Source organism: Carassius gibelio, chromosome B3 (genome assembly GCF_023724105.1).
Source record: "Carassius gibelio isolate Cgi1373 ecotype wild population from Czech Republic chromosome B3, carGib1.2-hapl.c, whole genome shotgun sequence".
Classification (NCBI taxonomy): Eukaryota; Metazoa; Chordata; class Actinopteri; order Cypriniformes; family Cyprinidae; genus Carassius; species Carassius gibelio.
In genome coordinates, this window is record NC_068398.1 from 23843421 (window position 1) to 23856327 (window position 12907).

The following is a 12907-nucleotide window of genomic DNA, read 5'->3' on the forward strand; positions in this document are numbered from 1 at the left end:
TAACTTTTATTCTCTCTGTAGTATTTTTGGCCCCACTTCCATGTTGTGGAGATGCTGTGTGTTTTATTGTGAAAGTGAAACTACTTCGTTTGGCCTTCCAAAAGAGGATGATATCCGCTTTGTCATGCCTAGAGCTGATCTGTGCTGGTCGCTGAGGAAATCAATCAAACTTTGCATGTGGATCGCCGGATCAGCTTTCACCATGGTCGATCGGAGTCCAACTCAAGGTTGTCACATGTCCTATGCCGAATCTGCTGGCAACACCCTTCTCAAGTCCGCTGGGCTATTCTTCACTCAAGCCCGCAATGTGTGACGCTGTGTGATGCATTTATGGAGGACTGTTTCCTGAACTTGCTGACTAACCTACAGTGGGTCTGTGCTCAAAGGCTTAAGGGGGTCGCACACCGGACGAGAAGCGCAGCGCCGTGTCGCGTCGCGCCACGTCTTTAAAATTCAAACACATTATTCTCTATGAGTGTACACACACCGGCGGCGCCATTCGGCGTCTGTCCGCGGCGCCCAGCTACGACTCAGAACGCTGTTCAAATTTCTGCCACGCCACAGAGCGCCATCTGCATAGTTTTATAGAAAACCCAGATGTTATAAACTGAAAATGAAACTAAAATACAGTACACTTGTTTCATTCAAATAAAACATTACAAAGTGTTTGGTTACGTTTTCAGTCAGGCTGCACAGTTGCCTAGACAACAGATACAACAAAACAATAACAGACTTATTATAACACAGATTCTTTTCATTAATTAATGTTCAAAACTCAGCTTTTATCAATTAAAATCATATATTTAAAAGAATAATAATAGATGAAGTTAAAACTCACCCATCTTGCTGCGAAATTGAGATCGCGCATATAGAATGTGCGCGTCCAGTGTGCGATACCTTGAGTTGTCCTACATGTGGCGCGACGCAGCGCTTCTCGTCTGGTGCTTTTGACTCACAGCCTGTAAGTATTTTTTTTATATTTAAAGAATTTGGCCCTGATGGTTCAAACGTGAGTTATGAGCAGTGTACAGTAGTGCTTGTTGTTTGTAATTTCTCTGATCCCAAATGTAGACACGGCTTTATGTTTAAGCGGCACAATATGCAACGCAACGCGTAAAAACAGTCATTATAATCTGTTATTATGTCCCCACTGGATGTAACTAATTCCTTGTTTTCTAACAGGTTTTATTGGTTTTGTCTTGTCGCAACGGGAGACGCTATCACAGATGTTAAAGGGCATAACATTTCTGTCACACGCTTAAGGTATTCGGCCAATCACAACGCACTGGATAGCTGGCCAATCCGAGCACACCTCACTTTCAGACCGATGAGCTTTTTAAAATTGTCTCATTTCAGAAAGGCAGGGCATAAAGGAGCAACAATAATGTACAGTATGTGGAAAATTATAAACTGCATTAACACATTTCATTACACCATACACAAACTAATGTTGTTGCAATACAGTGATACAGTGTTGCAACTGTTTTGTTTCTCAGTTTCTGAGAAGAATGGGGCAGGAGGGGTTTCTGTGAGAGTTTCTACCCATGTATATCACGTATAAAATTAGCTTCACCGGAAGATTACGAGCTGGCTTATCTTTATCTGGAAGTTGTAAATAGCACTCCATGCATATGGTCAATTTAAGATATTTTGGATGAAAACCGGGAGGCTTGTGTCTGTCCCATAGTCTATCAAGTAAAATACTCTGTCAAGCTCCAGAAAAGTATGAAAAGCATCGTCAGAATAGTCCATCTGCCATCAGTAGTTCAATCATAACGTTACACTCTTCTGTGTCAGCCGCGTCCTAAGGATACGTTTTCTTCATATATTTTCGCTTTGATCTGAAAGAAAACAGCACATCCTTGTGGCGCGGCTGACACAGAAGAGCTTAAGCTGCCTGCGTTCATCTCATATTCTCCAAAACGGTGCCATGGTGATGCGGAGAGACAAAGAGAAGACAAATTGTTGAATAAAGTCTTTATTTTTGGTTTATTTATGTACAAAAAAAAAGTATCTTCACAACATTACTTTTGAACCACTGATGGCAGATGGATTATTCTGACAATGCTTTTCATACTTTTCTGGACCTTGAGAGTGTTTACTTGGCAGTCTATGGGACAGTCACAAGCCTCCCGGTTTTCATCCAAAATATCTAAAATTGTGTTCCGAAGATGAATGTAGCCTTTACGGGTATGGAACGACATGGGGGTAAGTGATTAATGACTAAATTTTCATTTTGGGGTGGAGTAACCCTTTAAGGAATTTATTCGGTTAAAGTGTTTCCATCATAGTTAATGTGTTTTTCATAGTTCTTACCGGATAAGACGTTTATCCTACTTAGTTGAGGGCATACATTTTAATGCACGTTTTTAGAATATATGTGCATTTTGGCATTTCCATCCAGCGGTTTTTTGTGATATCCCAAACTACACAAAAAATAGATGAAAAAATAGCTAACATGAGATGAGATGAAGTGAGACAAAGCAGCTGTAAAGAGATGCCATGACACAACAGAGAAGAAAAAGTAAGACAAAAACAGTATTAAAGGGGAAAAACAAAGCAGATGAGATTAGAAGAGCAGAGACAAGAAGAACAGAGAAGACATAAGCATACTAAAGCAATAGTAAAGAGAACAGAAGATAAGAGGAGAGGAGCAGCAAGGAAGCAAAGGAAAGCAGAGGAGGATAAGAGAGGAGAGAGGTCACTGACAGCTACTTTGCTGTTAAGACTGGTGCATTTATCACTGTAGCACACACACACACACACACACACACACACACACACTGATCTGATCAAAAGGAGAACCAGCACCTGACCATATATTAACAGTGCTTATATGCCCTTGGTGTCTAAGATATATTACTTTTAGTCAACCAACATTGTACTCACGAACATAACATGGAGTGTGGGTTTGTGTGTGTGTGAGAGAGAGTGTGTCCAGAATGCAGATATCAGAAGAAAGAGAACCCTGTTACACACACTGCCTCCAAAACTGAAACGAAATCTAGATCCTAATCTGAGCCGCTGCTTGAGTCTTAAATCTAAAATTACTATCTAACACAATACACCTCTTTTAAGTTGCACTTTCTGTAAACATTCTGCACTTTTAAAAATACCCTGCAGTCTGCTGAATCGTTCCTGACATTTAGAGCTGACATTTGGGACCCGGCGCGATGCCTTTAAAATGTTCTGAGTTAACTTTAAATGATGACACATTTGGGAAGGTGAGGTGAGTGCTGATGAACTCACAGTGTTGAAGTTGGGGAACAGGTTGAGGGGGGAGGAGCCACTGAGCCGGAAGGGCAGGAAGTGTTTCAGGTCCAGAGGGGTCTGCAGCGGGCGACCCTGCACTGGTAATGAGGCCAGCAGGGGGCTCCCCTGAGCAGCTGTACCTGAGAAGAACAACAACAACCAACACATTTAAGAGAAAATCACCACAGTTCAGGCCCATGACAGGAGACACACACACACACACACACAAAACATTGACTACTCTGATTACAATTATTGTTCTATCTATTCAGAATTAATTGTTAATATTGCATTTTTTTTCAATCAATCAGCCTCAATATATATATATATATATATATATATATATATATATATATATATATATATATATATATATATATATATATATATATATATATATATATATATACTCAATATAAGTATATTCACTACCCACTTAATCATCTCATTTTTATTTAAATCAAATTATACAACTTTTCAGGCCTGGAAATCACAATTTAAAATTGTGTGGGGACACTGCAAAATGTGGCCCAACCTGGCCTAACCCTACAGTCTATACAAATGTAGTAAATCCTCAATGGCTAGTTGACCTTTTCTTCTCAGCAATAAGACTGTAGGTTACAATATATATATAATTAACATGAATATATATACTTTACACAAAAGTCCAATTGATCGGGTGTGGACTGGACCACATTGGCTGTGTCTCACTCAGTAAAATGGACATCATGGGATATGAGATTTTTAATGGGGTGTGTGTGAGTGTGTCTACAGGGATATCATGTTTCTAATGGAGCAGGGATGTAGAGGTTTCTCATTTTCCAGTTGGCTGAATCTGAAATCTAGGAGCGTATAGATACTTACCCTACCACAAAGATCAATCAGTGTAGTGCACACACACACACACACACACACACACACCATGGAGGCCTGATATCAGTCATTTAATTCTATGTCAAACTGTCACATTTCAGTGTGTGTGTGTGTGTGAAAGAGAGTACTGATGCTTTCAACTCACAGAAGTGCAACATTAATCATAGCCCTGACAATTTATTAGAGCGAGTAAACACACACACACACTCACACACACAGATATGCTAAAACTGTCAGGATTAGGCCTTAGTGCACAAAATTCATATAGTGCCAAATGAAGTGTCAAACATGTAATCTACTTAGCCTAATGTCTTTACTAATCTGTGTGATTTTTCCATCTTCCGTGGGACAAAAAAAAAGAAAAGTTTAGCAGAATGTTCATGCTTTTGTTTTTTTATACAATGAAAGTGAATAGTGACCAAGTGACTCTATTCAAAATCTCTTCATGCCATCCTAAAATTGTGTAAAAAATATCCAAAATGTAAAAAATGTAAACCCAATGATAATGTCCATTATCAGTGGACATTATCAGTGGGGTTTTATATATACAATTAAACTTTAATGAAAAAATGTTCAAGTACTAATCTGTTCAACTCAAATAGAAATAAAGGTACATGGAAATGTCTAAAATGACAAAAGCACATAACAAAATCACTAAAATGTAAACCAAAAATGTAAATAAATTCAATATATTAAAGAACTTAGTATATAATATTATATAATACTATAAGTAATACTAAAATAACACTGGTCCGATGTCACTGAGGCCAAATTTCATTGTTTCTCGCATACCTCATAACTGATCACAACACAGAATCTGGATACGTGCATGATCACAGGAGAATTGAGATTATTAGAGAATAACTGCTTACATTTATATTCAAATATAGATGACACCAAGTTCTACAGCCATCACACAGAAAAAAGCCTGCCTAACATCCCTTTTTGTTTCAAGAAAGAGAAAAAGTCCAGTGGGTCTGGAACAAAGTGAGAGCGAGTAAATGATGACTGAGTCTCCATTGTTGGGTAAACTTTCTCTTTAATTTCCTATTTCTTCAAAACTTACGCACAAAGCACTTCAGAGATGTTATAGTGAGGATAAATCAGTCTTAAGACTCATGCAACCTCATTCCATCACATTTTCACGTTCCAAAGAAATGTCTGTGTGACAGTGTGTAATCTAATTCAATGGAGCTCAGAATAAATGACCAGCACGCCCTGAAAAGGCAGACTTATTTTTCAAGTGGTTATATGCACGCCATATTCAACCAGAAATACACACATCCACACAATGACCGTCACACACATGCTCTTGGCCTCAAACAAGCTTTGAATTCAGATGGTGCCACCAGAATATGCTGGTGTTTGAATGTATTGGACCACAAAACACTGAGCAAAAAGAAAGACGAGATTTTCCCCCCTCTCTCTTTCCTGACAACATTTGAAAGGCGTAATTATGATTTCCAGAGCGCTGTAATTAGCAGAATCCGCTGCTCTTGCTTCTCTGTCTATCTCCCTCCCTCCATCTCTCTCTCTTCCTCTCAAACATAGCCACAAAATCAGTGCAGAGTCCAGCTGGCATCTCTCACTGTGTTTCTATGTCACATCACATATTTATTCCTATTATTACAAAGCTACATTTTCAACAGCCATTTCTTCAGTCTTCATTATCACATGATCCTTCAGAAATCATTCGGATATGATGATTTGATGCTTAAGTAACATTTCTAATTAATATCAATGGGGATTTTACAATGTGCTGCTTAATATTTTTGTGGATTTTTTTGTTTCATGAACATTATGTACATAACATATAAGTACAAAAGTAGCACAACGTATACAACAACAGAACAAAACAAAACAACAGAACAAAAGTATACATTTCTTCTAAAAAATCTTACTGACTTCAGACTTTTGCAAGGTCTCTTGAGCTTTAATAAAAGCAATAACATCTGACTGTCTGTACAGTTTCACATTATTATTCTTTTCTCAAAAACATAAAAAAATGTGTGTATTTCCAGAATTTCAAATGTGGCTTTTTGACTCCACTGCACATGTTTTTAAAATGTTTACATGTGAAAGTGTGTACGTGTGTAAGTGTGTGTGTTTTTTGGAAGGCATTGCCAACATCCCTCTTTCATTTACATAATGCACAAGCCTACAGCATGTACCGCACACACAACCTAAGCTCAGTGTCACACACACTCACAAACAAACCCTGCGGCAGCAAACCCTGCCCGAGTCCATCCTGAGACAAAACCGAGGGTGACAGGCATGTGTGTGTGTGTGTGTGTGTGCTTGTGTGTATGCACGTGTATATCTCGTTTTATTTGTGCTTGCTTATTTGTATGTGTCTGTGATGCGAGAGAATGTGACAAAGAGAGAGCTGCATTCAGTGCTGTTAGCTGCAGTGTGTGTGTGTGTGTGTCAGCTTGCACCGGAGCTCTTTAAAGCACACAAAAATTCAGCTCGGGCCTGATCAGTCCAGCAGAACCAGCTCAGACGGTGCAGAGATCTGCTGATGTTCGGCTCCTCAGCGGTGACCAGATGGTTACAAGATATTTGCCATTTGATAAAGAACCACACTTGGATATCTTGGTGGCTTTCTAAATAACTGATGACCAAATATATTAGTGGCAGACAAATATAGCATCTAAGATAATTAGGTTATGAGTCAATAAATACCATTTAGAAATATAGCGTCTAAGATAATTCTGAGCCAATAATGACCATTTAGATATTATCAGCGCTTGCCTTCTTGGCAAGTTTATATTTAGTATATATATATATATATATATATATATATATATATATATATATATATATATATATATATATATAATTAACATTATAATATTTATTATTATAAACTCATTAAGATATACAGTATATAATATTAATAAGTAAACATTTTAATACATTTTAATTAAAAAATGAAAATAAATGAATACTTTTTTACAGCAATGATAAATGACAACAAATGCATTTATAAAGTCACAAAATATTTATATTTCAAATAAAATCTGTTCTTTTGAACTTTCTATTCATCCAAAAATCTAAGAAAAATAATGCATCACGGATTCCACAAAACAATGTATCAGCACAATTTTTAACACTGATAAAAATAAACAGAAAATGTGTCTGAAGCAGCAAATCAGAATGATTTCTGAAGGATCATGTGACACTGAAGACTGAAGTAATGATGCTGAAAAATTCAGCTTTCCATCACAGGAATGCATTTGAAGATATATTCAAATACAAACAGTTATTTTTCTGTATTTTTTAATCAAATACATTTGTGTTTGACATTTATTTCCTTGTTACTATTTAATTGTTTTATATTAAACAGTATTCAAATCAACCTCTGCTGCTTTGCAAACTGTTACATACGCATTGACTTAATATATCATGTATATATTTACATTTTATCAGCCATTAATCATCCTAAAACACTCATATCAGACACATACCACCAGTAAGATGAGATGTAAGAGGGATACATATACTGAAAGAGAGATGAATGCTGAACATACTGTAGCTGAAGAAATACAAATAGAGAAACAAAGTGATCTTAACAGTTAATTAAGTGCGAGCGGTTGTGAATCTGGTTAGCTGGTATCAAGGGATTGACTTGGCTGCACTCAGATACAGTGAAGGAACACGAGCCCTAACGCTACATGACAGAAAGCATGCCTGTGTGTGTCTCTCCATTCCTCAGGACTGTCTGATGCATCCTAATAAACAAATAAATAAATCATCTGCAGTCATGTGCACTCTCATTCTGAAAAAAAAAAAAAACACATTTCAATCAAATCCTCACTCTCTCTTTCTTCTCTGCACCAGTCTGTCGAAAGCCTTCAGCAACCACAATCAGGACTCACTCCCGAATCTCTTCAATTCACTCTCCTTCCACCTCTCTCTGACCTGCATGTCTTTCTTTCCCTCTTTCTGTCCTTCCTCCCCTACATTGCTTCTTCTCTCTGTTCCCTTCAACAAAACAGTCCTAAAGGACGAGCGTGCCGGTTTTGATTAGACGTAACAGCGCATGAAGAACATAATGAGAGAGGAAATGATGGAATGATTGTAGGCTCCGCTGAAGCCGCGTGTCAGGGAGGGACAGAAACAAGCAGAATTAATTAGTTGCAGCGTGGAGACCCTTCCAGAACACAGAGGTCACCCAACACTGACCTCTAAAACCAGGAGATCTGATTGGCTGATGATGCACATGTAATATGATGACATGCATAATGAGCAAAGATCTGATCAAATTAAGCATCAGAGAGTGAAAAAAGAGAGCTATTCTGTCCCTCTTACTTCTGCCATCTTCTCCTCCTTTGTTGTTATTTTGTGTGCCTGTTCATTTTGCAGTTCACCTGCCAGCTTACATGGAATCAAGTACATAATTAGGGGTGTCTGGCTGTGTGTGTGTGTGTGTGTGTGTGTGTGTGTGTGTGTGTTGGTGAGTGCATGTCCAAACTCACATGTGAGTGAATAATAATGGCTAATGAAACATCATGATGTGTTCACTCATGCCGAATTGAATCTACCCAGAAATCTCAATTTAATGAAGTGCTTTTGTGTTTGTGTTTGTGTGTGTGTGTGTGTGTGAATGTACAAATGTGCCAGTCTCAAAATAACATTTCATATGGGTGTGCTCCAAATAACCTCTTTTAGAAATCATTTAGGTAAAATTGTAACATTTGGGGGCAGTACGATTTTTTTGTTTTTGAAAGAAGTCTCTTACGTCAACAAGGCTACATTTATTTAATCAAAAATAAAGTAGAACCATAACATTCTGTCCAATCTGTAAATGACTTTTCCAATTGAAATATATTCCTGTGATGCTAAACCTAAAATTTTAGCATCAATATTACAGTCTTAAGTGTCACATGATCCTACAGACATCATCCTATTAATAATAATAATATGAAATAATAATATGATACATTTTTCAGGATTATTTGAAAAATAAAACATTCAAACAGCATTTATTATTATATAACAATGTAAAAGTCTTTACTTTCACTTTTGATCTAAATAAAATTACTAAATAAAATGAATTTCTTAAAAAAACCTTCTGGACCCACATTTTTTATAGTAACATAGCCTATATTTTAATGTTTAGTTAAACCACATTTCTTTTAATGTTGTTTAAGCCCTACATTTAACATTAACATGAAATGGCATCATTTGCAAAAGAAAATAATTTATTTAAAATATAAATCTTTTGAAACATTAAAAATGTTTTAATGTCATTTTGGATCAATTTAATGCAATTCTTGCTGAATAAACGGTTATGCACGTCCTGAATACAAGAAGAATTTTACTGAAACCACCTGCACAAAAAAGATACAAGGATCAAATATCTCAGTCAATGTTTGACCTTGACTTATCTACATTTATGTTCAAAGCGACTCTGAATACAAAACTCTATTCCACATATCTCAAATCTGCATGTGCAATATTATACACAAGAGATTCTCTCGGTTACATATGATCTATTTAGCTGATACATTTGCAAAAGCATGGAGAGAAAGTGAGGTGCAAAGCATGAGAAAAATAATGTTGTATGAGCCTCTTTCCTGTTCATTAAGCCATTCAAAATAAGAGGCTCTTTTAATAGCGTCTCATCATCTTCTCTGCTCGGATCCAGCAGGCACAGGCACAGTGCTTCTGCCTCAGCCGCATTAAAAAACAGTTTACTGGACATACATGGAATTCATTTATGTGCCTTTTGGGTATATTCAGCAAACACAAAATCCACTATGTTTTCTTCATTCTGTTTCATACAATAGAAAACAATTATAATGTATTTCTATTCTATACTGATTATATATTTAACATGTATTTTTTTCGTTCTGCTCCATTTCATAACAAAACTGCTTATAAAGCCCTTCCTTCAGTCTCTATGTTGTGTCACCACAGCAAATTAAACTTTAAAACAAAGATGAATAGCAGAATGTTTTTCCTTAAAGTAAGCAAGCTTTATCTTCAACTGCGTTCAGTCAAAATTCAGCAGAGAGCTTGTTTTGTGAATTAAACAAGGCAGGTGAATATTATTCGTTCGTGACGCCTGCGTCTTCTTAATGTAACCTTTACAAACTGCTACTGCATCCGAATCGAAAATAGTGATAGCCAGCCCAAAGGAGACAATAAACGAGGTGATTAAATGATAAGATCAGAAGGCTGAACGTTTGAGCGTGACTAGGAGCTTTAGCTGTGCGTAGAAAGGTCTTGTGTTAATCACGGACATCAAAAATTCTGTTTGCAACTGAAATTAAAATCAGCACAAAATTAGAAACAATAAAAATCATTCTAAAACACCCACAACTCACACACACACACACACACATAAAAAAGTAAACGTTAAAGGAAATAACTCTCTATGGAGAATTTACTAACTTATTGTCCATTCAATAACTGCAGGCCATATGGCCCAAAAACACATTTTATGTGCCATAGTGTCAAATAAAGGCTCTTCAGTAGGTGTGCAAGTGTGTAAGTGTGAGCATTCCAGAGAGAGAGACTGAGAGGGAGAGCATCATCAAAACCAATGGTGCAAAGCGGCCAACCCATCTGCCACAAAGGAACAATAAAGCCTAAGGCATCTATGTGTGTGTGTGTGTGTGTGTGTGTGTGTGTGTGTTAAACACCCTAAGGCTGCACAGTGATAAATTACTCCTTTTTTCTTTTTCCCCCCAGAGAGTCCGGCTGAAGGAAGGGAGGGTGAGAGGTTTGGTGCACAACTACAAATATCAAATTGATAAAGAGCAGGAATTGCAGGACATAAATATAAAATCAAAGTATCAGACTCATTCATCTGTTACGCTTCAGTAAAGCACAGCAGCACACGGAACAAAGCACCATGCAGATGATGAGGAAAAACACAAGGAAAGCAATGAGAGACAGAGAGGAAGTATGTTCTTATTTGTGAGCGTCATGACTGCAGGGTGAATATATGCAGAGGGAGAGCGCACACTGTTTTCTTATCTCAATCACACTGTGTGTGTGTGTGTGTGTGTGTGTGTGTGTGGCAGCAAAATCTTGCCAAAGGCTGTGTAGTTGTTACACTGATAAGACAATGTTCTTTTAAAAGGGTTTTGCTCTTTTTGTACTATATAGGTTTTTTTGTTTTTTGTTAAAGCACTATTACAAACTGTGAAATCTGAAGAGACGTCATTTATTACAACCAGCAGAATCATTATCAATCAGAACTATGATTTTGTAAAATATTCTTCTTCAACTACTTCTTTTAATTATTAATTATAATAATATAATCACATTCAAATTATTAATGCTTATATTTTTTAAATACTGTTTAATTTCATACATTTTTAAGGGTGGCTTAAGAGTCCAAATGTGAATAACAACAACAATAATAATAATATTGATAATGATATGGTAAAACCATACTTAATCTAGTACAATTTTTTATTATTACTATTATTCTTAATAATATATGTTTTCCAATAATTTTTCATTAGAAAAAAATATCAAATAATTATTCACAATTTTCAATGTGCAAAAATTAGATTTAATTCACTATTCTTGAAATATACAGACATAGACTACAATAATACACAGTGACCCCAAAATATTTGGATACTTAAATCCCGCATAAACATGTATGAATATTGTTGCAGTAAATTATAAAGTGCCATGTTAAAATAAATGCCATTAGGTAGGGTATTTTGTAATAAAATGAATTTCATATACGTACATGAAAAGAAACTCCCCTTCATTCACTGTCTGTCTGTCTTTCTCTCTCTCTTTTAATACAGACACCTCAACACATAGAAACTGAGCGCTCAATCACAGCCACTTATGAAGTGATGTGGAGTGACAAAAGCTTACTTGAGTTCATTTCCTGTTTAAATGAAGTCATTTCCTGTGTCAGCAGCCACTTATTAGCTGTGACCTCAAAATAAACATCACTTATTACATGATTAAACACCTTACTGAAGAAAAGCAGACCGTATATACCACCCCCCAGACTTAGTGAGAGAGATTAGACGCGCCTGATGTTAATGCAGTGGAAGACTGCGGCAGCCTGATAACCAAAAGTGTTTTTAAAATCTCATTATTCAACCTCTATAGTGCTCTGCTGAGAATATATCTACAGAGGCCGTGAATGTAAATGCAAATGTACGGCGGAAATGGTGGGAAATGTGTCACACAGTGATATCTATGTATCTGTGTCCGTCGTTTTGGGTCGCTCTCCATCTATCTCTCGAACAGCATTGTGGTTCATTAGTAAGCAGGTGTTCAGTTTATCTTTTTTGCATATCTATTTACCGGTTGAATAGATGCAGCACCTCTTGAAGGACATAATGTCATTGAAATGTCCCTTCCCACTCGCCCTATTTCCTGCGTGTGAATGTGTTTCTTTTTAGGCTGCTTTCGCATTTTATCAGAGAGCCTGGCAAATGAGTTGGGAGCTGAATTTGGCAGCAGTGGTCTGTAATTGTTTTAAATAAGCCTCATGCGTCATGCCAAATAATGGCAGCTCAATGAAGACATTAATCTACACAAGCACATCTGTGCGACTTCATTTACCATCCTCCCCCTCGTGACATCAAGCGCACGCCGCTATAAACGGTCCCCGCGGTCCCTCTGCTAACCGAAGACATGTCGACTTACTAAACAGCCTTTTGGTGAGTTAACTGAAGAACCGCACAACTCATTTAGCTCTTATCTGTCTATATAAGCGTATATAAACGCTGGTAAACCAGAAGGGTAAAACTTTACTCATATCTGACTACAGTATTACTGTGATTAGGTA

General features: G+C 36.9%; 1 protein-coding gene across 4 annotated transcripts in view; it reads right to left on the reverse strand.

The window, feature by feature from the left end:
- znf385c (zinc finger protein 385C) overlaps positions 1-12907 on the reverse strand; it is an 86781-nt gene that overhangs the window by 22528 nt on the left and 51346 nt on the right. For all 4 annotated transcript variants that reach the window (XM_052552187.1, XM_052552185.1, XM_052552186.1 and 1 more), the window contains one exon: positions 3250-3392. In XM_052552187.1, coding sequence (XP_052408147.1) covers positions 3250-3392 — 143 coding nt within the window. The remainder of the gene's footprint in view (positions 1-3249; positions 3393-12907) is intronic.